At 44.2% G+C, this 24,187-nt stretch overlaps 1 protein-coding gene across 2 annotated transcripts in view; it reads left to right on the top strand.

Annotated features, from left to right (window-relative positions):
• The window catches only part of DENND2C (DENN domain containing 2C), an 80,493-nt gene that overhangs the window by 52,703 nt on the left and 3,603 nt on the right, over positions 1-24,187 (top strand). For both annotated transcript variants that reach the window (XM_029069547.2, XM_001507725.4), the window contains exons 6-16: positions 6,872-6,968; positions 11,702-11,746; positions 14,006-14,193; positions 15,502-15,611; positions 18,184-18,253; positions 18,777-18,854; positions 20,242-20,382; positions 20,628-20,776; positions 21,553-21,730; positions 22,530-22,571; positions 23,266-23,371. In XM_029069547.2, the coding sequence (XP_028925380.1) occupies positions 6,872-6,968; positions 11,702-11,746; positions 14,006-14,193; positions 15,502-15,611; positions 18,184-18,253; positions 18,777-18,854; positions 20,242-20,382; positions 20,628-20,776; positions 21,553-21,730; positions 22,530-22,571; positions 23,266-23,371 (1,204 nt within the window). The remainder of the gene's footprint in view (positions 1-6,871; positions 6,969-11,701; positions 11,747-14,005; positions 14,194-15,501; positions 15,612-18,183; positions 18,254-18,776; positions 18,855-20,241; positions 20,383-20,627; positions 20,777-21,552; positions 21,731-22,529; positions 22,572-23,265; positions 23,372-24,187) is intronic.

Genomic DNA, 24,187 nt, shown 5'->3' on the forward strand with positions numbered 1-24,187 from the left:
ATGTCCTCCAGCCTTACTCAGTAGTAGTCTTTGCTTTCCCAAGATAATCAGGGTTAACTCTGATCTTTGCCTCTAAATATCCCTTTTTTTCCCCTTCGATCCAGTTTGCTTGGGAAGTTAGGGGAGTGGAGGGAGAGTTGGAAAATGTGGTTTTAGAGCGAAGCGTTCACTCTTTGCTGCTTTGGGTTCATTTACAAATCTTTCCAAAAATCGAACTCCTCTGATCCAAAAATGTGGAAGCAATTTGCATTTTGGAAGCACATTCTGCTTTTCCTGCCCTTGAATGACTCAGCAGGCTCCTAATCGCCAAGATCGTTAAGGAAACAAGAAAACACAGAAAATAATATGAAAAATTAATCTCCTGAATAATAGACAATTTTCTTTATTGTTGGCCTTTTATGTAATGCTCCAGACAGCTCTTATTCTTGACTGACATCTACAAAATCAGGAATGAGAATGAGGAATAGCGGAGAAGGAGAGCCAAGACATTCCTTCTGTAAAGGGGTTTGGCACCCACTCTCCTCCCCTCAACTACAGCATGGAAAGAATGCAAGTGGGGTAGGTCCCTGCTCCCCAGACACTCCCAGAAAATGTAAAGAAGCAGTTATGCAATAGTGTGAAAGTGAGTGGGCTGGGGTACACTCACTTGCCACATGAACCGATGAGGAGCAATGAAACATTAGCCCTGTCCCAGGATAATGTCTAAGTAATAAATCTACAAAATGTGCTGAGAACCTAGAGATCAAACTACTTGCCCTCAGGAGAGAAGCAGTAGAGAAGCAGTTGAAGAAGCCTTGTATCTCTGGGACTCTAGCATGGCTCGGGAATATATGCCTCCTGCCCAGGTCCCTGGGACGGAGGGAGAGGCCATTTCAGTTGGACAGAGACTCCTAAATGGGTTTCTGTAGCCGCACCTGGGTTCAAAGTACGGAACTCAGTCCATCTCAGGCTCATTTTTAGATGGCATCTGAGTCTCCACGGGACTGGAAGTGTCCCAGAAGTGACACTTTTGGGAAGGCTGCTGCTTGTGCACACTTGCCCTGCGGGCTGCTAGGAATGGTAGTCCCAGAACAACTGCGTGCACACAGCTGCACTCCTTGGAAATGTCTCAGCCTATTTATGGTTCATTTCCATTTCAGCAGTGGCCCACCACTGGGCTATCTCCCCTCCCTTTCAGAATGCACTGCAGGAGGCCCAGGGGCCCACCAAACTTGGCTAGGTTCAGCTGTGGGCTGATCTGGCTTGACCCCAGAGACTTGAGGCCAGGCAGCTTTGGTTTTTCTGACTCCATCCTCTCTTAGTTCTCCTAATAATAATAATGTTGGTATTTGTTAAGCGCTTACTATGTGCAGAACACTGTTCTAAGCGCTGGGGTAGACACAGGGGAATGAGGTTGTCCCACGTGGGGCTCACAGTCTTAATCCCTATTTTACAGATGAGGGAACTGAGGCACAGAGAAGTTAAGTGACTTGCCCACAGTCACACAGCTGACAAATGGCAGAGCTGGGATTCGAACTCATGAGCCCTGACTCCAAAGCCCGTGCTCTTTCCACTGCGCCACGCTGCTTTTTCTGGGCTATATTTCTCAGTCTCTTTCACTGGCTCTTCCTCTGCCTCCTACTCACTGTGAGTAAGTATCCTGGCTCCACCACTTGTAGGCTGTGTGATCTTGGGCAAGTCACTTCACTTCTCTGGGCCTCATCTGCACAATAGGCATTAAGACTGTGAGCCCCATGTGGGACAGGGACTGTGTCTGACCAGATTATCTTGTATCTGTCCCAGCACTTAGAACAGTGCTTGGCATATAGTAAGTGCATAACAAATACCACTATTATTATTATTATTACTACAGTTCTGGGTCCCTATTCACTCCCGCAGCTTCAACTACCACCTCTCTGCAGTTAACTCCCAAATCTACTTCATTAGCCCTGACCCCTCTCCCTCTTTGCATTCCTGAATATCCTCCTGCCTCCAGTACATTTCTACATGGATATCCCATCAACCCCTTAAAATAAACGGGGAAAGCCCAGAACTCCTCGTCATTCCTCCAAATTTTTTCCTCCATCTCACTTCCCTCTCAGGTGACACCAATCAATAGTATTTACTGAGCACTAATTCTGTACAGAGCATTGCACTGAGAACTTGGGAGAGTTATAATAGAGTTAGTAGGCATGATCCCTATTCTCAAGGAACTTGTTTTTGCAAGGGAGATCCACCACCATCCTTTCCACCTCTCCAGCTCATGATCTTGGCATAATCCTTAATTCCTCCCTCTCCCTCAATCCCCATGTTTATTGTGTCACCAAATCCTGTAGGTGATGGTTCTTCGTTTCCAGAATCCACACCTTCCACTCCATTCCAACTGCCGCCATACTGGTCCAGGCACTTTTCATATCCCGATTCAACCAGTGCATCAGTCTCTTCACTGAGTTCTGTGCCTCTGGTTTCTCCACACTCCAGGCCACATCTTCACTCTGCTTCTTGGATTATCTTCTTAAAGCACTATTCTGCACATGTCTTCCTATTCTTCAAAATCCTCCAATGGTTTCCCATTTCTCTCTGCATCACACAGAAACTACTAAACATCTGCTTTAAGGCCCTCAATCAGTTCTCTCAAACCAGTCTACTCAATTATGCCTTGTTTTCTTCCGTCTCACTCCTGACCTCTTGTTCGCTCATTCCCTTCATGCCTGGAACTCCTCCCTCTCTTGCACATCTGGCAGACCCAAGAGGCTGCTCTCCCCATCTTCAGTGCCCTTCTGAGAGAATATCTCTAGATGGCTTTTCGTGATTAAATTCTCATTTATCCCCACACCAAATAATCATTTCACCAGTTTCACACTACCTAAGCACTTGGATACTCCGATCCGTCAGTTGCATTTTTCTCTATACTCTCCTAGGTCTTCCTACCTGTAATTTATTTGTGTGTCTTTTCCCTGCTAGGTGGTAAACTTGAGGTCAGGCATTACTAATTCAGTCAGGGAGTATTTATTCTTCTCATGTCCTCTCCTATACAGTGGTCTGCGCATAGTAGACACAACAAATGATCTTGACCGATTGAGTCTGGCCCATGCAGGGTTCTAGATTTTCCTTTTCTTTCTACTTCTCTGTGCCTCAGTTTCCTCATCTGTAAAATGGGGATTAATTACCTGTTCTTCCTCCCCCATAGACTGCAAACCCCATGTGGGACAGGGACTGTGTCCAACTTAATTCTCTAGCACCTACCCCAGAATTCACTTCAGTGCTTAGCACATAGAAAGAACTTAACAAATACCATTATTATTAATATTATCTCAGCTGCAAACCCATTTGGAGTTGTACCTACCTGAAAGAAAATCACATCTTGCACCTGGTGAGATCTAAGATATAAGAAGATTTCCTGAAAGTATTTCCCATTGCTCTGAGCCTCCTTGCATTTTCTCCTAACAGTGCCTCCACATTTCTTTGCTCTTCTAATATTTCAATATTCCAGTCCCATTTCCTGTAATATAGACCTTCTCATATACGACATAAGAAGGTGTGTATGATATTACATATGTTGTACTGGGAACACGGCCTAATGTGATAGTCACAAGCACTATTTTCCAGACTATGTGAGTCTATGCAGTCATAGTGTGTTTCTTCAAGGGGACCCCCCTTCAGAGCCAATGTGCTTCCCTCCCAGGTTAAGATAAAGTCTAAAGCGGTATCCAAGCCATAGACCTTATGGGAGGGGGAATCAATCAATGGTATTTACTGAGCACTTACTATGTGAAGAGCCCTGTACTGAGTGCTTGGGAGAGCACAATACGACAGAATTACCAGACAAATTCCCTGCCCATACGAGCTTACGATCTAAACTCGGTACCAAAAATAAAGAAAACAAACTTAAAAATGTCCGGTTTCAGTTTTGGAACAGGACTTTAAAAATGTATGGCTCCATAACAGAATTGAAGGTCGAAACAACAGTTCCAATTGGGATCGGGACAAGAGATGGATCAGCTGATCACCCAGGAATCCAGTGTAAAACCAAATGACTGACCATCCCGCTTAGAATCATACTTTGGTCCCCCTTCTGGATAGCCATTGAAATACCACCAGGCTGATGGTTTCTGTTACTTATTAAAAGAATCAATAAATCAGAGATATTTATTGAGTGCTTACTATGTGCACAACACAGTACTCCATGGGAGAATACAATAGAGTAAGCAGTCGATGAATCTATCAGATTTATTGAGCGCTTACTCTGTGCAGAGCACTGTACTAAGCACTAGACACATCCGTGCCCTCAAGGAACTTACCATTGGGAATACATCTTGGGGTTCAGTGTACAGAGAATGAAAGTCATACACTTTAAAAACTTGCTCTGACAGGATGATGTAGTTGTAAATTTAAAAAGTTTCAAAACTTACATTCCCTCACCATCCTTTCTTACTTTAATTGTGAACAGCGTATTTCTTCCTAGCATTTAGTAGAGTGCTCTGCACCCACTAGGTGCTAAATACATACTATTACTACTATTACTTACTGCCTCCAAAGACATGGTACCAAATGAATTTCCCAACAGAGTGAGTATAAAATGAGAAGGGTAGGTGATCCAGAACAGAGACTTTCAAAACACTCATATTGTTCTCCCCTTCTAGACTGTAAGCTCCTTGTGTGTAGGGAACATGTCTGCCAAATGTGTTATATTGTATTCTCCCAAGTGTTTAGTACAGGGCTCTGCACATAGTAAGCTCTTAATAAGTGTGATTGATTGTTGAAAGAGGAACTTAAAAAGAGATTGAGAAGCCCGAGAGATAGAAGAAAAATCAGTCAATTAATCAGTGGTATTTACTGAGCACTTACTATGTACAGCGCACTGTATATATATATAATGGTATTTAAGTGCTTACTGTGTGCCAAACACTGTTCTAAGCGCTAGAGGTAGGTACAAGGTAATCAGGTTGCCTTAATTCCCATTTTACAGACGAGGTAACTGAGGCTTAGAGAAGTGAAGTGACTTGCCCAAGGTCACACAGCAGATGAGTGGTGGAGACAGAATTAGAACTCATGATCTCTGACTCCCAAGCCCATTCTCTTGCCATTAGGCCGTGCTGCTTCTCTATTTTCTGCTTCTGCTTCACTGTCTTCTGCTTATATCATCTGCTTCTCACTAGACTAAGCACTTAGGAGAGCACAATACTACAGAGTTGGTAGACATGTTCCCTGCCCACAGTGACAACCAGGAAAGAACTAAGTTAGTGAAAACCGAGGGTGGGTGTGATTCCAGGAGAAGAGAGTGGTCAACATGTCATTGGGCTAAAAACCAAGGAGGATTAGGTTAGAGTTGAGCCAATTAGATTTGAATAGTAGGAGGTCATTGGGGATCTTAGGAGAAAGTGGTCTCAGTGGAGTAAAGAGGATGGAAATAATGTTGTGGTACATCAGAAAGGGAGTTGGAAAAGAGGAAGTGGAATCAATGGCTGTGTAAAATCTGTTGGAGGAATTTTGGTAGGAATGGAGCGAGGAATTGGGTGCCCCAGAATTCAGAGACAGCTTCCTTTAGAAGTATAGGGGAGACTTGAGCGCGTTTGAAGAATAAGGAAAAGATCCCATCAGAGGGTGAGCGATTGATGATGGCAAGTAGGAAGGGGAAATGGTTGGGGGTGCTTTTAGAAGGTTAGAAAGGATGGAATCAGAGCCCAAGGTAGGAGAGATTATGTATTATCTTCACTCATCACTGTCTTTCAGCTCTCACTTTGTTTGCCACTGAATCCTGCTGGGTTTTTGTCCTCCTCATTTCCTATATTCACTCTTTCCTCCTTATTCAAGTGGTCCATACATTTATCAAATCCCAGCCAGCGTATTATATTAGCCTCCTCACTGGTCTCCCTCTCTTCTTTTTCTCCCCACTCCAGTCCAAACTTCAATCTGTCGCCTGGATTATCGTTTTTAAATGTCGTTCTGCACCTGTCTCTCTACTCTTCCAAACCTCCCATTGTCCATTCCTCTCCACATCAAACAAACTCTCAGACATTAGCTTCAGGGCATTCAATCACCTTTCTCCATTACTCTGTTCTCTACTTATTCACCGTCTTTCTCCCATTTACACCTCAGCTCACACTCATTTCTCCTCAGTTAATATCACTGTATCTCATTCATGACTCTCCTGACTCTAGACCTTTGCCAAGGTTCAGTCAACGCTATTTATTGAGCACATACTGTGTGCAGAGTGTTGTACTAAGTGCTTGGAAAAGTGCAGAACAGTAGAGTTGGAAGATATAATCCCTGCCCACAAAGAGTTTATAGTCTGGAGGGGAATGGAACTCTCTCTCCCTTCAAATCCACCAGACCATTGCTCTCCCCACCTTCAATAACTCTCTTGAAATCCCACCTGTTCCAGGTGCGATTCATTCCCCGATTAATTTTCTTCTCCTCCACATCCCCAGGTGATATCCTCTCAATTACAGTAAAGCACTTATGCACACTCAGCCACCTCTAGCACTCTTGTACATATTAATTTATGTATGCTACAATTTAAACACCAATGTATTCACTTATCCATTCTTTCTAATCGTATTCTATAAATTATTTCATGTTTGTCTCCCCTATTAAGTTCTAAACTCCTTGAGGACAGAGAGTGTGCCTTTCTCCTTCTATTGTATTCCTCTAAATGCTTTGTATTGTGCTCTGTGATTGATTGACAGGTGATTCGGTTTTAGTCCCTTTCCAGGGAAATGGAGAATTAGGAGGTGTCATCTTTATAAAAGGCCACTGTCTTGCACCTGTGACAGATAGTTCTTTGGGGACACTGCCATTTACCAGTTCACAAAACCTCCAGGACTTCTTTTTGGATGCAGTTGCATCTTCTATTCGCGGTTTAATTCTTGTTTTTCTGTTTGGATTTCAGCTTGTGTTGAAAATACAGGATATTTTTGATGCCAAGAGAGGAAAGAAAAAGGTGAAATTGCACCCTTATACTGGGAAGGAAGCTCCTCCCTCCAAAGGTAGGAATTCTTAATTTTTCTCCACTAACCTATATTTGCCTGAGTAGGGGGCCGATACTAAAAGCAAAGCATAACGTTTGACTTATGAAAGGATTAATTATTAAATCCCAGCTTGGAGAGGTCGGTACAAGCAGAGTTAATATACTGTGTCACGTGAACAGAATGCCCAGATTGTGGTCTTCTCTTTCGTTCAGTTTCCCTTTTCTTGGAATGCGTGGTGACAAATGATACTGGTTCAACCCAAGACCCCCTCAGCATCCCTGCATTATTCAGGAGGCTGTTGTAAATTCAGAAGTGATTGCTAGGGTCTTCTTACTTTTTTTTTTGGTGACATTTTTTAAGTACTCCCTAATGAGCCAGGCACTGTACCAGCTGAAGTAGGTATAAGCTAAACAGGTTGGACACAGTCCCTGTCCCACATGGGGCTCACGGTCTTAATCTCCATTTTACAGATGAGGTAACTGAGTCACAGAGAAATGAAGTGACTTGCCCATGGTCACACTGCAGACAAGTGGCAGAATCGGGATTAGAACCCAGGTGCTTCTGACACCCATCCCCATGCTCTGTCAACTAGGCCGTGCTGCTTTTCTTACATGGTAGTGTGACTGAGAATAAAATCTGAATACTGTGCTGGAAAAAACTTTGAAAGGGTCACCTGGTGTGCCCCCCGCCTTTAGACAAGATTACATTTCAACCACCCAAGACAGATGAAAATCTCTCCTATTTTTAGACTTTTAGAAAATAGCCCACAATCTCCCTTGGTAACTCATGCCAATGTTTACTAACCCTCATGTCCATTTCCTTTTGAACTACCCTCAGCGGAAATTGAGAACAGCTCTATCCAAGGGACTTGAACACCGTTACTAAATCACCCTTCAGCCTTTTTTTCATGGTATTTTTTTAATGGTATTTGTTAAGTGCTTACTCTGGGTCAAGCACTGTTCTAAGAGCTGGGGTAGATATAAGTTAATCAGGTTAGACACAGTCCCTGTCCCTAGTTGGGGCTCATAGTCTATGGAGGCAGGAGAATAGGTATTGAATCCCCATTTTTCAGTTGAGGAAATTGAGGGACAGAGATGTTAAGTGAAATCCCCAAGGTCACGAAATGGGCAGGGGGTGGAGCTGGGATTAGAATTTCATGCTGAATTATTCCTAATGTATTGTCATAGGATTCACTTAACATTTTTCTCTATTTTTGACTTGCCTTTGAGCTTTCCTGCGTTCTCCATATCCTCTACAGTTTTGAAGCCCAATTCTAGACACTGTACTGGAGGATTACTACATTATTCCGACAATCTCTGTAGTATTTAGGAATCCTGACAGTGTGCTTTCTTTTTGACATCTTATAATTGCATCCAGCATTATTTTGCCAAGTCATGATCATCTCGAAATCCAATGTGACTGTGATCTTTTCCTGCCATAATCACACCTTGCCAATTCTTCTCTGTCTTATTTTTGTGCATGCAGTTATTTATTCGTCTCAAACATATTACCAAGTATTTGTCTTTACTGAACTTCTCTGTGCCTAATTATTTTTCCCATATTCCAAAGTCTCTTTGACTCCTAATCCTGCCTTCAAAGGTTCTGGTTAATACCTTCCTCTCCCTCCCAGTTTGGTGTCCTCTGCAATGTTAATGAGCATGTTCTCTTTCCCATTATATAGATTGTTGATTAAAGCTTTAACCCTGACCCAAATCCTGAGGAAACACTACTTACATGACTCTCTTCCTCCTTCCCTAGTCTACTCTTTTAAGACTTGATCAATTGATTACCACTCCTTGAAAACATCCCTACAGCTGGTTGCATCCACCTTTCTAGACTGTGAGCCCACTGTTGAGTAGGGATTGTCCCTATTTGTTGCCAAATTGAACTTTCCAAGCCCTTAGTGCAGTGCTCTGCATACAGTAAGTGCTCAGTAAATACGATTGAATGAATGAATCCACCAAATAGTTGTGTGGCCTAGACCTCATTTTCCCAGTTTACTCATGTAATTCCCAGAGTGCTTTTTTTTGGGTAAAACTTCAGTTTAAGAAAAGATATCCTTTAAAAACTGGAAATCATATGAGTGAAGTTACATAAAGCACAAAAAGCACTAAGGTCTTTTCAAAGGACACAAATTATAATAATAAAAATTTATTCACATTTATCAAAAACAGGAAGCTGACTAGAGTATTGGTGGCTTCCCTTAATGAAACTGGGGGAAAAAGTACACACAAGAATGAAAAGAAGATTGTCAAGAAGTTCAATTGATTTTAACACCCTGAAATGTTCTCACATCCAATTCTTTTTTAAATCAGGTAGCCTTGTGATGCTGGATCAAATTATAATAAGCATGCAGTTAGACCAAATTATTAAACTCAATATAAACAAGTCACTAGAACCGAGTGGCATCCACCCAAGACTTCAGAAGGACATCAGAGGGAAAGTTGCAGAACTGCAGGAAAGAATGGGCAACCTCTGATTAAAGATGGTCTCTAGTCTGTTTAGATCACAAATGAAGTGATCATATTGAAGTAGGGTACCAGATTAGGAAGATAGGAAATGAAGGGTGGTGATAAATGACTATTTCTTTGGATCAAAAGTTTTAAATAATAAGGGCCCTGAAGAATTGATGCTGTGAACAATTTTTATTTAACGTTTTCTGGAATGATCTGAAGAGGGGAGTGGGCACTGAAATCTCCACATTTGGAATAATAGCTGTTTCAAGTGTTTTGCTTTGCTAATGTGGATAAATGCCATCAAAGTCTCATAAAAGTTTAGTGAGTGGGCAGGCAAATGGCAGATAGGCATCAAAGTGAATAAATGCATGGAAAGGCTTCTATGCATGAGAAGCAATGGAGCCTTGTGGAAAGAGCAGAAGCCTGGGAGTCAGAAGACCTAGGTTCTAATCAGAGCTCTGCCACTTGTCTGCTGTGTGGTGCTGGGTAAGTCAGTTAACTTCTCTGTGCCTCGGTTACCTCATCTGTAAAATGGGGATTAAGCCTGTGAGCCCTATTTGGGACAGGGACTCTGTCCAACCTAATTAACTTGCATGTACTCCAGCACTTAATACAGGCATATAATAAACACTTAACAAATACCATTAAAAAAAATGCTTCCAGAAAAAATAATATGGACTACATCTACATGGAAAAGAGACCTCAGAGTCTATGTCAGCTAATTCAAATAATTGGTACAATGGCAGCCAAAAATTTCAACAAAATTCTGCATATTATGAGAAAGTTTGTAGAAAACAGGACAAAAAGCATTCTTCTCTCTAGACAAAACTGAAGTACATTTACCTATGGAATTTTGTATACAGTTGTACCTGCTGGTTTTAGGAAGAACATAACAGAGGAGCTTTAGTATGGGATTAAACTAAAAAGATTAGGACTCCTCATTCTGAAAAGACAAAAGCTGAGAAGGGACATGATTGGAATTCTGTGAAAATATGAAAAATGTGGACAAAACAAACTTGAAAACAGCTATTGAAGTATGAATGAAAGGAAAAACCTAGCATAGGTGAGCAATATTTGGAAATCAAAACCAGAAAAAGTTGTGCAAGCCAAAAGTACCTAGATGTTCAAAAAAGGTTTGAATAAATTCAAAATGATAGAATCTTGATGCATTATTAGAGGGTAAATTTAGGGATGATAGAAGATGTATCTCTGACCATAAGGGCGGATGTCAAGGAAGGCAATTATTACACTTCTCCTCCCAGAATACTGGGCTAGGTGGACCATTGATCTAACCCGGTGAGAACAAACAAACAAAGAAAATCATTCATCCGCTTTTTTGTGTTATCTCTTTGTGCTTTCCTTCTCATCCAATATAGGGGCACCCATTTCCTTTATCTTTTTAGTGTCCTGGATATATTTAACAAATCCTGGACCTTTCTATATCCCTTCCTATGTTAGACCTGAGGCACCTAAAGCCTCAGAAGTGCCACATCCCGGTTAAAAACTGGGAGTCGATTGCCAGAGCTAAGCTAGCGTGGTGCAAGACAGTCAAGAAAGAAGCAGCTATTTAGGAGCGAAGCGGAAGCTTCATAAGGATTATGAGATGAGCCAAAAGCAAAAATAGCACCAGGCAGGTCAAACAACAAACGTGACATCCCAACAAGAAACCACATTTACACGTGCCCTCTGCTCCCATGCTATAGCTCCCACATTGGCCTTCTCAGTCACTTAATGCATCTCTAGGTGAATATCACCCTTAGGGACATCTTCAACTGGAATGGTCAGCTAGATATATTGCGCACTATTTTTCATAGCTATTTTGACTTTACTCCTTCAATCATTCCTAGGCAATCTGCCCAAATTTTCACTCAAAGTTGCATTCACATCCCCATTTGTGTGGAACTTTTAGTACAGTCCTTTGACTTATCGACGAGGTGTCATCTCATTTTCCTTCACTTTCCCACCTTGGGATAGCAGCAAAAAGAACAGCTGAGACTGTAACCACACCTCAGAGCTGGAACGTAGCATAACTGACCTCCAGAGATAAAGGAGAGGAAAGCTAGATGAATAGACATCACATTTGCTGTTTTGATCATCTGGACTAACATCACCATAATGAGATGATGGAGAGAGAAGCTGCAAACCGTTGAAAATAATGCATACCTTCCTTTTGACAGGCTTGCAAGGTGCAGAAACTCTCTGTCTATCAGCTCTTCTAAGTGGGGGTTTTGGGGTGGGGACATGCTCCCCTATTTCACTGGACAATAGTAATAGAAGTTGTTTCTGTTCTTTCAGGTGAAACCAGTGGGAACGAAAGTGATGCAGAGTATCTGCCAAAGAGTGAGTGAGTCAGTTGGGCTGCTCCCTTTCTCATGATTACCTTGATCAGAGGTGGAGGAGCATTTGCATTGATTGCTAAATGTTTTTCTTGTGTAGATTCCTTCTGGCAGTGCATCCCCTCACCAGTGACGTCGGTCGATTTTTCTCCTTCGTGTATCTGTCATGTTCGGTTGAGATGGTTTTTAACCCGAAATACCCCTCAGAGCGTCGTCCGTGGCGTCTAGACTGGAATGTACAGAGGGGGGTGGGGTTGAGGTGCATGCCCAGACACATGTATGGCATCTCTTAGTCTCTGGCAGCCCAGCATAGGGTGTGTGCGTCATTTCGAGGATAAGTTTGGTTTAAAAAAAAAAGAGAGATACTCAGCATTAAGAACATCATCTTTTCACCACCCGAATGCCCTACATTGGACGTCTTTGACATTTAGAACAGAGTTTTTTAACTGCTTGTACCGGCCCTGACCCGACCAGTTCCGGCATTCAAAACAGAGCCACGTTACTGCTCCCGATTCCCCTTTCCTCCATGTTGGTATTTGAAATTATGGGATTGTTTGCTGACTGCCATTCTCACCATATTGGTTCTAAGGAACTCGTGGCATTCTCCAAACTTCAGTTCCTTAATTCTAATACAACTTCCGCAGGACACATTCTTTCCCAATTAACACTCAACCAATCAGGGATATCTGCTGAGAACTTACTGTATGAAGAGCACTGAACTAAGCACTTGGTAGAATGCGCGTAACAGAATTGGTAGTCACATTCCCTTCTCACAAGGAACTTTCGGCCTAGATAGGGAGATGGGCATTAAGTACATAAGTGCCGTGGGGCTGAGGGTGGGGTGACTAAAGGTTCAAATCTGAGGGTGACGCAGAGCGAGAGGGAATAGAGGAAATGAGAGCTTAGTAGGTGAAGGCCTCTTGGTGGAGATGTGATTTTAATGAGGCTTTGAAGGTTGGGGAGACTGGCGCTGTGTCCGATACGAAGGGGGAGGGAGTTCCACGCCAGAAGCAGGACACGGACAAGGGTCCGTCAGCGAGATAGATGAGATCAAGGTACAGCGAGTAGGTTGGCGATAGAGGAGCAAAGTGAGTGGATGGATACACTGTGGTACAGAAAGGTTAGGAGGTGTGAGCCAGTTTTGCAGGGCTAGAGACGATGTCGGTTCTAGCACTCAGGTTTCATGACTCCCAGCCCAGGATTCTATCTCTGGGACCACAGGGCTTCAGGTAGTTTCATTCCAAAGTCTACCTGGAGGGGACATGGAATGATAACCAGGTTTTGTTTGCGTGCTTAGTGGTGACTAATTTTGTGTAATTGGCACCACAGTAACTTGAAAACAAATCTTGAATGTCCCACTTACTGTAATTGAAATTCATCCATTTTGCAGTGGATCAAGCTTTGCTCCAAAGCCCTGGATTTACTGAGTGATTCCGTGGAGCCCATTCAAAATTGAAGGGGCTATTTAGACATAGTTCTTTCCTGGGAATACTTTAAATAAGCTCTTATGTTTTGGAGCCCCTGGCAAAACAACATTTGTGTAAAAGGGTGGAATGCGTCTTGCTTTAAAATTACAAAAATGAGTCACTGTGTGACTGTCTTGCCTGAAATTATTGGGTCAGAATCACACATCAGCAAGAGCTGGAGGCACTTTGGGTTTGACTGCAATCTCTGGGAGTTTTTGCAGTTTCCGCCACATCCCTTATTTAGTAAGTTCCTGTGAGTGTGGGGAGAAATTTTGGGCGAGTGGTTGGAAGTAGAATCTACTCTGGTTTTGAGGGGTATGATTGCTCACAGTGAAATTGTGTTGAAATTGAAAAAGGAATCTTTATATTCCACATTTTGTCTTTTATTTTTAACCATTTAATTGGTTTGATGCCTCTTCCTCAGTAACGGATGCCACAGAAACAAAAAGAGAAGGAAGTTTCCATAGCGAGAGTGGTCTCCATGTAAAATTTATGAAAATCTTCCCATTGTTTCCTCACTTGGCAAGGTTTGGTTTCATACACCAGAGTTGACCTCCGTCTGCATTCTAAATCTGGTGCTGGGTTTTCTGTAGAATCGGTTGCTCCTCGGTTAAAGTTGTATATTTGGTCTCCTGATCCTGATGGCAAGACAGCAGCAATTTAAAAAATAAATATACTACAGGACATTAGGTAGATCAGTCACTTTTCTAAAAGTGGTGTCTCACTTTAAAAAAAAAAATGACCCTTGAGTTCTAGGGATGAGTTAAATTAACAAAATCTGAATGTTTCCTTCCCAGATCGCAATAAACGCATCGCACAGTTGCAGCAGTCATCCAAGAGGAACCCTCACTACCAGACACTGGAACGCGATCTGATCGAGTTGCAGGAGCAACAGCTCTTTGAACTCTTCGTAGTGGTATCTTTGCAGAAGAAACCTTCGGAAATAACATACACTCCACAGGTCATACAGCAGTTTCCAACCAAGGTGAGTACAAAGGAGACCAAGCGGTCCTCTTACAGTGCGGCATCCAGTAATATCTCCGGGGCCATGTGAGTGGGATTGTCTGGGAGTAGCGCCTTTCAGTTCAACCCGAATTGGTAGATTCCAAACCAGACTGCAGACTCTGACCAGCCTCCAGCAACAGGACTGGAGGTAAGTGACTCTTCTCTCTTTTTGCCACAAGTCCTCCAGTCGTTAGCTACAGAAGAGGGGGAACTAAATCACCTTTCTAGTCTCCTGAAGAAAATTCCATCTGAGAGAGCAGGAAGGGCTAAATGTTGTGTCTTTATTTTTACAATCTTCAGTGGTCACACGAGAGGTGATAGTTTTGCAGCTGATTCATCAGCTGCTTGTTTTTCTTGCAGGACTAGCCAAACTAATGAATTTCTAAACATCTATCTGTTTAACCAGATTAAATTTAGACTATTTTGTCAAGTATAATGCCAAGTTTGCACAAGAGGGTCTTTTGGACTAGCCTTCTTACAGGAAGCGGCGAACTAGTAATTATGGAGCATAGATTACATGGTGGGGATGATGATTACCCAGTGTACTGTCTAGATTCTAAAAATAGCATTATTTCAAAATAGCACATTTCTAGCATTAGCCTCTGGCCTAGCTTCTTTGATTACGGATAGGGTCTGGAGTTTTCTGAATATCAGTAGGCTGCAAATCTCGTTCTCTGCTTCATAACCCCACTTGAGGCCTGCATGATCACATGCCGAATGTGAAGCAGCCCTTGGCCTTTCATGTTTCTGAAGGGATGATGATGATGGCATTTGTTAAGCACGTACTATGTGCAAAGCACTGTTCTAAGCACTGGGGGATACAAGGTGATCAGGTTGTCCCACGTGGGGCTCACAGTCTTAATCCCCATTTTACAGATGAGGTAACTGAGGCACAGAGAAGTTAAGTGACTTGCCCAAAGTCACACCGCTGACAAGCGGCGGAGCCGGGATTAGAACCCATGACCTCTGACTCCCAAACCCGTGCTCTTTCCACTGAACCACACTCCTTCTCTGAAATGAATAACTTGTTACAACAGGGGATTGCTTTTTCTCACTGCATCTCAATCACTGATCTGTCAGTTATCACCCAGTTGTTTCCTTTGTCTTTCCATGCAATTCCCATATACTTGAAGGCACATAAAGATGCACAGAAACCCTGTTGCATTCACAACCGTACACTGCCTGCTGCCAAATCGAATAAGTATTGTCCCTGAGGCCTGACTGAAGCTTGGCTTCCCCCCTTCACTTGTGTAAGGTAATGTTCTCCAAATGTATTGGCCTTTTGCAGGCTGAACATCCCTTTAAGCAGTCCAAGGACACTGAGGAGAGACTCAAAGTCATCCCCCGATTTTGCTTTCCCGACTCCAAGGACTGGATACCAACATCAGAGCTCAAGAGGTAAGTGGACTGACTGCCTAGTTGCAAACTTTTCATTTTCAGTTAGGAAGGAAAAGGGGAATGAGGGTACCATGGAATGTAGCAAGCCAAATGGAGTGTGAAAGTGGCAGGTAGTTCAGAGAGACCTAAAACTGGACCTTTTCAACCCTGCTCAGAAGCTTTAGGTCTCATCAGAGGTCATGAAAATCAAGCTGGAAAAGTTATAGGTGTGAAAACAAGGAGGTCCTCATCCCCCTGTCCCAGCCTCCTCTGATTTTTTTTTTTAATGGTTTTTGTGAAACACTGTGTTTCATATTGGACACTCAGTGTCCTACACGGAGCTCACTGGCTTAATCCCCATTTTACAGATGAGGGAAATGAGGGCAGAGAAGTGAAGGGGCTTCCCCAAGGTCACACAGCAGACAAATGGAAGAGCCAGGATTAGAACCAAGGTCCTTCTGACATCCAGGCCCATATTCTATCCACAGGCCACGCTGCTTCTCTATATCGTTGATGCCTATTTTGTTCTGCTGGGCCTCGGCACTGTAGATTGCATGTATCGAGGGTGCAGTTGACTGAGGACCACAAAAAGAACCAAGTGGTTAAATTGAAATCGGGGTGGTCAATTGATGATTGACCATTCCTGCCTAGTCCACTGACTGACTATATCAATGATATTTACTGAGTGACTGTTAAGTGCTGAGGACGGTTTTAAACACTTAGGAGCATACAATAGAGGTAGAAGACAAGATTCTTACCTTCAGGGAGCTCAGGCTTTTGACAGATCAAGGCATAGTCCAGGGATTCTTTGCCTAAAGTTCCCCATTGGGAGCATCTGCAAAGGCTGAGTTCTGCACCTCTTGCTGCAGCCAGGAATTTACCACAAACCAAACCATTGAGGTTTGCTTCTATAATCTCAAAGTTCCAGCCGTTCACATTCCTCTAGGAATGTTTCCCAGCTACAATGCCCTGAGATTAGCAATCTCCACCACCCTGTGACTTAAAGTTAAAAATCTCCCAAAGGCGTGAGAATTATTCAGGATTCTGCTCTCTGGTCCTGCTATAAGCTAAAATTGGGAGCTGAATTTCAAGGGGTGTTTCTAAACCCCAAGTCCTCCCTAGGTTGAAGGATAAATGGAGAGAGTGTGGAGATAAAGAGAAGCATAACTAGGCAGACATCTTGAGTTTCACTCTCTGTGCTTTCCTTTTTGCTGTTAAAAAAAATGGAAAATGCTAAAAGTAATTCAATATTAAGGGAGAAATAGGCTGTTTGAGAGAGGTTCTCCTCCATCTGCTTCCTTCCTTAACAAAGTCATAAACGCCCCCAAGTGGCAAGAGGAAAAATAAGACTTAGGACGACATGGAATCCATCAGGAAATCGGGGAGCGAGATCAAATCGATATTTCCAATTTGCTTCTCCTTCAGGCTCATTACAAAAATTACAACCCAAATTCTTCATTCACCGGTGGGATCTGTGCACTCTCCCTCCTATCGTATCTCGCTGATCTCCTACTACAAGCCAGCCTGTGCATTTGGCTCCTCTTACACCAGCCTACTCACTCTACCTCAGTCTTGTCTATCTTGCCACCGACTCCTTGCCCACATCCCCGCGTTAGCCTGGAACTCCCTTCCCCTTCACTTCATATTCAACAGACCACCACTTTACTCACCTTCAAGCCCTCCTAAAACCACAGCTCCTCCGAGAAACCTTCTCTAAGTCCTCATTTCCCCTATTCGCCTGACTTTCTGCATCACCTATGCACTTGCATATTTCCTCCCATAGCACTCGACCTTCCCTCCACTCTCGGAACTTAATGTACATAGCCTTAAATTCTGCCATTTCCTCCATCTGCAATTTATTTTAATATCGGTCTTCATGCTTAGACTGTAAGCTCCTTGTGAGCATGGTCTGTGTCTACCAACTCTGTTGTACTGTGCTCTCCCAAGCACTTAGTACAGTGCTCTGCATAAAGTGAGCACTCAGTAAGTACCATTGATTGATAGGCTGATCGTGTAAAAAAAAGTTACTCCAGGGTGTGTGGCAGAGGGATCCTGCCTCAACATAGCATTCCCCAAGTCTAGGGGACTCATGGCCTGATGTTCCTTTTTTCGCTTACTGAATGATGCTCACCTGTTTCAGTCAATCAGTAATACTTATTGAGCATTTACTGCATGCAGTACAGCATGCAGTAGGCAATGTACTAAGCACTTGGGACAGTACAATCTAGCAGAGTGAGTAGACACGTTCCCTGTTGATCTGTCATCCATCCTCCTCCCAATCTCTACAGACATATTTTTCTCTTAAACTGAGTTGCCCCCTGTCTGATTGCCACGATCTAGTGTCCTTCACTGCTGGGAAAGCCGCATAGTCATGAAAGCCTCATATGTGAGCAATAACACCATGAGGGAGTTAGGCCTGGGACCCTTTCCAGCTCAACAGATGGAAATGTCCAGGTCCCTGAGAGTTCCACTTGAGGGCTTTTGCAGGGGTTTATCCCTGCCCAGGCACTAGCATTGAGTTTGTTTCCTCAGGTAGCCTAGCTGTATAAATTCGGCCCCAAATGGGGTTGCTCACTGTTGTCTTTCTTTGCAGTGAAACCTTTTCCTTTGTGCTGACGGGTGAGGATGGGAGTCGGTGGTTTGGTTACTGTAAGAAGCTATTGGTAAGTGTTGTTCTCTTGGTAGCCAGATGGGTTCTGCGTGGGAGCTGTAGTTTGGCCTGGAACTGTGTAACTGTCTCCTGATTTTGGAGGAGTGTCTGGTGGCTTGAGTTTAACCGCTGTGCCTAGATTCAGGCAGCTGCTCCGAGGCCAGAGTTGGAGCAGAAGTGGCCCCAGAGGAAGGGAATGTGGTTTTCAGCAACTGAGAAAGTTGGTGATTGTGTTCTTCTGACATGGTTGTTAAATTTCGGCCTGGCTAAACCTCAGAAATGAGGTGTAATGTTCCAAGCAAGAGGCTCTTGGCCTGAGAAGGAGGTCCAAGCCACTAAGTGACTGAAATGGGGCCCCTCGGGAGGACCTCCGGAGCTTAGAAAGAAGGAGCGCTGGTGTTATTTTCCAGGACCTCTCTAGTGTTCCCAACAGGCTTCCAGTGGGGGTGGGGGAGGGGCTCCTGCAGCTCCATGCTTCAAGGTGGCCGGCAGTAAGGCTGACTGAGAGTCATCATCTGCTTTGCTTTCCCTTTCAGCCAGAAGGCAAAGGGAAGAGACTGCCTGAAGTGTACTGCATGGTTAGTCGCTTGGGTTGCTTCAACCTCTTCTCAAAGGTGAGTCCGGGAGCCTGGAGGGGACTTGCAGGCCAGCCTAAGCTTCAAAACCTTCAAAGTGCTATTCTGGTTTCTGAGGATCCCAGTAGGAAGCATGAACTCATATTTAATTCAAGGTTATGTTAGAGAATATTCTAGGTTAGTAATTGCACCCCGGTGGCATGGCCTGTGGGGATGCTAAGGGCATGATTTCTTGAAGAGGTCGGGAGAGGTTGAGGGACACTTATTTATTTCCAGGGTCATTGGTGATTCTAGTGGGAAGCCTGAATCTGCCTGGAATCACCGATTTCTTTGTTGGAAAGTCAACTACGAACTGTGTCTTGATGCCCGGGTGGCTAACGCGCTCTCTCCATTAGTCCGGCAGGTGATCGGAGAAGTACCTCAGTGACTCGAAACCCAAGCCAGATCCTGTCTTGTGGAACCATTTTTATTTTATGGTATTTGTTAAGAACTTACTATGAGCCAGGCACTGTTCAAAATCAGTCAGGTTGGACACAATCCCTGTCACACGTGGAGTTTACAGTCTTAATCCCCATTTTACATTCGAAGAAACTGAGGCACAGAGAAGTTAAGTGATTTGCCCAAGGTCGCACAGCAGACAAATGGCAGAGCCGGAATTAGAATCCAGGTCCTCCTGACTCCCAGGGCCATGCTCTATCCACTAGGTCATGCTGTTTCACCAGTCGCATGGACTGGTATTCTGAAGCTCCGTTTCCCCTTTCCTAGTTGACAATCTGATCAATCAATCAAATAAACATATGTGCAGCCCTTACTAGGTGCAGAACACTGTACTAAGCACCCAGGAAAGTACAATACAACAGAATTAGACACATTCACTGCCCATAAGGAGCTTACAGTCTAGAAGGGAAGACAGACATTAATATGAATAAAAAAGTAATTTATAATATATAATTTAAAGGTATGTACATAGGTGCTGTGGGATTGGGGGTTGGGGGACTATCCAGTGTCCGAAGGTGAGAGATTGAAGTGCAGAGACATCGCAGAAGGGAAAGTTAACCGGGGAAAAGAAGGCTTAATTGAGAAAAGCCTCCTGGAGGGGATGGAACCTTAGTAATACTTTGAAGGTGGAGAACGTGGTGAGCTGGCGTGTATGGCTGGAGAGCGAGTTCCAGGCTAGGGGGAAGACGTGGGAAAGGGGTCAGCGGCAAGTGAGTAAGCTGGCACTAGAGGTGGACTGTGTGGGCTGAGCTGTGGTAAGAGATTAGTGAGGTGAGGTGGGTGGTAGGATGGGGCAAGCTGACTGACCGCTTTGAAACCAATGGTTAGGAGTTTCTGTTTGACGGTGGAGGAGGACAGTCAACCATTGGAGGTTCTCGAGAAGTGGGGAGACACGGTAACACCCTAAGGTCCATTTTTTCTCTTGAAGATTCTAGATGAGGTGGAGAAGAGACGAGAGATGTCTCCTGCTCTCGTGCACCCATTCATGAGGAGCGTCATGGAGGCACCTTTCCCGGCCCCTGGGCGAACAATTACGGTCAAGAGTTACCTCCCTGGGGCAGGAGATGGGGTGAGCCTTGGTTTCTATTGTGAAGTCACATTTACTGCTCCTTTGACTTGCAGAGGAAGGTTTATGATGGGAAATGAGGAGATGGGCTGTGAGACCTGGGTGGGGAGTTGGGCCTGTGACCCTCTGTGTGGACGGCCTCTCCTTCACAGTCTGTAGGACACTGATGAGAACTGGCAGAGCCAGCAGTGGTGGCAGGAAGCTTTCTACAGCACCCCTTCCTGACTCTTCCCTTCTCGTCTCTTCAGTCGATTGAGCTCTGCCGACCCCTGGATTCCCGCCTAGAGCACGTGGATTTTGAGTGTCTATTTAAGTGCCTGAGTGTGTGTCATCTCATCAGAGTCTGTGCCTCCCTTCTGCTGGAACGAAGAGTAATCTTTGTTGCTGATAATCTAAGGTGAGAACTAAGAAAATCTTGTTTTTTGTTTTTCATTTTCCCCATCTCTTCTTCAATTTGGACACTCCATTCTTATTGGTAAATCACTTCCTTTTCTTTTGTTGAAATGTCTGAGGACACCTCTGTGCGTCTTTCTCTGGAGCACGAGCACAGGCCTGGGAGTCAGAGGGCCTAGGTTCGACTCCAGGATCCCCCAAATGCCTGCCGTGTGACCTTGGGCAAGTCACTTAACTTCTCTGAGCCTCAGCTTCCTCATCTATAAAATGGGGATTCAGGGCCTGTTCTCCCCCTTCTTTAGACTGTGAGCCCCATGAGGGACAGGGACTGTGTCCAATCTGATTACCTTATACCTTCCTTCCCCAGGGCTTAGAACAGTGTTTGACATATAGTCAATACTTAATCATAATAATTATTATTATTATTATTATATGCATTAACTGCTTACTTTGTGTCAAGCACTGTTCAAATCACTGGGGAAGATACAAGATAATCAGATTGGACACAGTCCCTGCCTTACATGGAGATCACAATTTAAGAAGGAGGAAGGATTTAATCCCCATTTTACAGATGGGGTAACTGAGGCACAGAGAAATGAAGTGACTTGCCCAAGGTCACACAGCAGACAAGTGGCAGAGCTGGGAATAGAACCCAGGTCCTTCAGACCCCGAGGCCCGTGCTCCGGTTCAACTCTGGTTGCTGGGGACCCCACACGATGGGAGTGCCCCTCCCCTCCCCCCCGCCGTTAAATATTTTTGTTTACTTTCTCCTCTGACCAGCACCTTGTCCAAGTGTGGCCATGCTGTGGTGGCCACTTTATATCCCTTCACATGGCAGCACACCTATATTCCCGTCCTGCCGGCCTCCATGATCGACATCGTGTGCTCGCCTACCCCGTTCCTCATCGGCATCTTATCCTGCTCCTTACCGCAGCTCTGGGACCTTCCCATCGAAGAGGTGAGAGAAAGGAGGAGGAGGCATACTAGGAATGGTACATATGAGGTAGCCTCTCGACTCTGGAAGAGTTTTCAGTCGACCAACTGTATTTATCGAGTGCTTACTTTGTGCAGAGCACTGTACTAGGTGCCTGGGAGAGTACATTGTAACAGAATTGGTAGCCCCATTCCCCACTCACGGTGAGCTTCATCCTGTGAATCCCTGAGAACTCCTGGCCTGTTTCTAAACTCACAATCTAGTGGAATCATGGCTTTTACGTACATTTGTCTCAAAATGATGAGGTCTGGAAAAGTATCCCAGAGTTCCCTATGACAGCTAACAACAGTGTCACTCTTGTATGTGACCATTTCTGGGTAAAGGTTTTAAATGGGACACGACCCTGAGTTGTCTTCAGGAAAATTCATTCACTCACCCGTATTTATTGAGCACTTACTGTGTGCAGAGCACTGTACTAAGTGCTTGGAAAGTACAATTCAGCAACAGAGACAATCCCCGCCCAACTACGGGCTCACAGTCTAGAAGGGAGGAGATAGACATCAAAACAGGTAAACAGGCATCAATATAAATAAATAGAATTATAGATTCATAGACATTAATAAAATAAATAAAATAATAAATATGTACATATATACACAAGTGCTGTGGGGTGGGGAGGGGGTAGAGCAGAGGGAGTGAAAATCTTTCCCAGCCCTTGTAAGAGCCAGAACTCTGGGCAAATCGCTTTCCTGGTTCAGCAGGCCGTGCTGCATCTCTCCATGAGCGTCTCTGGTTTTACCTGCCCTTCTCCTTTTCTCTGTAGGTGCTGATTGTCGATCTCTGTGCAGACAAGTTTTTGCAGGAGGTGAGTGGCAAAACCAGTTATATACTGTTCCCAGCTAATCAATGGTCAGCACATGTTTGTAAATTAAGGAAGGAGAGATTAAAGATTTCGAATCCATCTCTGCGGCAGCAGTGAAAATTCTAAATTACACTCTCATTTCCTCCCTCCTTTCTTTCTTTCTTCCTTTCTTTCTTTCTTTGTTTTGTTTATGTTATCTGTTTGGCGCTGACTATGTGGTAAACACTGTTCTAAGCGCTGGGGTAGGTACAGGTTAATTAGGTGATTCACAGTCCCTGCCCCACATGGGGCTCACAGTCAAAGTAGGAGGGAGAGCAGGTATTTAATCCCCATTTTACAGTTGAGTGAACTGAATTACAGAGAAGTTAAGTGACTTGTGCCCAAGGTCACACAGCAAGCAGTTGGCACAGCAGGAATTAGAACCCAGGTCCTCTGACTCCCAGACTTGTGTTCTTTTCACTAGGCCATGCTGCTTTGACTTAAACGTGTGGGATAATTGTATGCTTCTGTTGGTGACACTCCCTCATTCCTGTGACCGGAAGTAGTGGTGTTTTGAGCCCATATGGACATCTTCCTTTGGAAAACTCAGCCCTCTTTGCCAGCCGCAAAGAGCGCCAAGCCTCTGTGTCTGTTTTTCCTGGCTTTGGCCACAGAGTGGCACAAGGTCCCCGGCAAACTCACAATCTCATCCGTCTAGGTCACTGATGAAGATGAGATTTTACCACCCAAACTCCAAGCTGCTCTGGTGCAAATTTTGGAAGAACGGAATGAAATCTTAGTTCAGGAACGGACGGCTTCCCAAGGTAGAGTTTAGATGTGTGGGGAAAAGTTGGGTGTGTGCTCGCTCAAGGCTAGAGGTGGAGGGAGGGAGGGTGGAGAACGTGGGGGAAATGATGGAATTCGGTGCTTCAGCTTTGGGTAGTTTTAGAGAATCGCCACTGTGTTTTTCTTGCCTTGGGTCTAGGAAGGACAGGATTTATTCATTCATTCAATCGTATTTATTGAGTGCTTACTGTGTGCAGAGCACTGTACTAAGCCTTTGGGAAGTACAATTCGGCAACAAATAGAGACAATTCCTGCCCACAATGGGCTCACAGTCTAGAAAGGGGGTGACAGACATCAAAAGAAGTAAACAGGTATCAGTAGCCTCATTATAAATGAATAGAATTAAAGTTATATGCACATCATTAATAAAAATAAATAGGTTGACCATTCAGGCCAAAAGCCTGAGGATGCTCACCGTGGCTGTCAGATCAGAGAGGCCTATACCCGTCAGCATCTTCCTCCCCTCTTCCCCCAACCTCCTAACCTTTGCCGCAGCTGCTCTTCTGGGTTAAAAGCAGCCAAAGTAATGTCCAAAAGGGGAAGGTGAGGCACACAGGTGGTGTTTGCAGGGCCCCTGGGTGAGTGATGAAAGTACATTTTGGCCTGGGCCACCCACTCCAGCCTCTCCTACCCCGACACTCTGTAAGCCCCTTGAGAGCAGGGATCACATCTTCTTAGTTTTTTTGTACCCTCCTAAGAACTCAGGACCGTACTCTGCACACAGTAGGTGCTCAGTGAATATCACTGATTGATCGATCAACTGGGCCATGATCCAACACTGGAGAGAGGGTGTA

Source organism: Ornithorhynchus anatinus, chromosome 7 (assembly GCF_004115215.2).
Source record: "Ornithorhynchus anatinus isolate Pmale09 chromosome 7, mOrnAna1.pri.v4, whole genome shotgun sequence".
NCBI lineage: Eukaryota > Metazoa > Chordata > Mammalia > Monotremata > Ornithorhynchidae > Ornithorhynchus > Ornithorhynchus anatinus.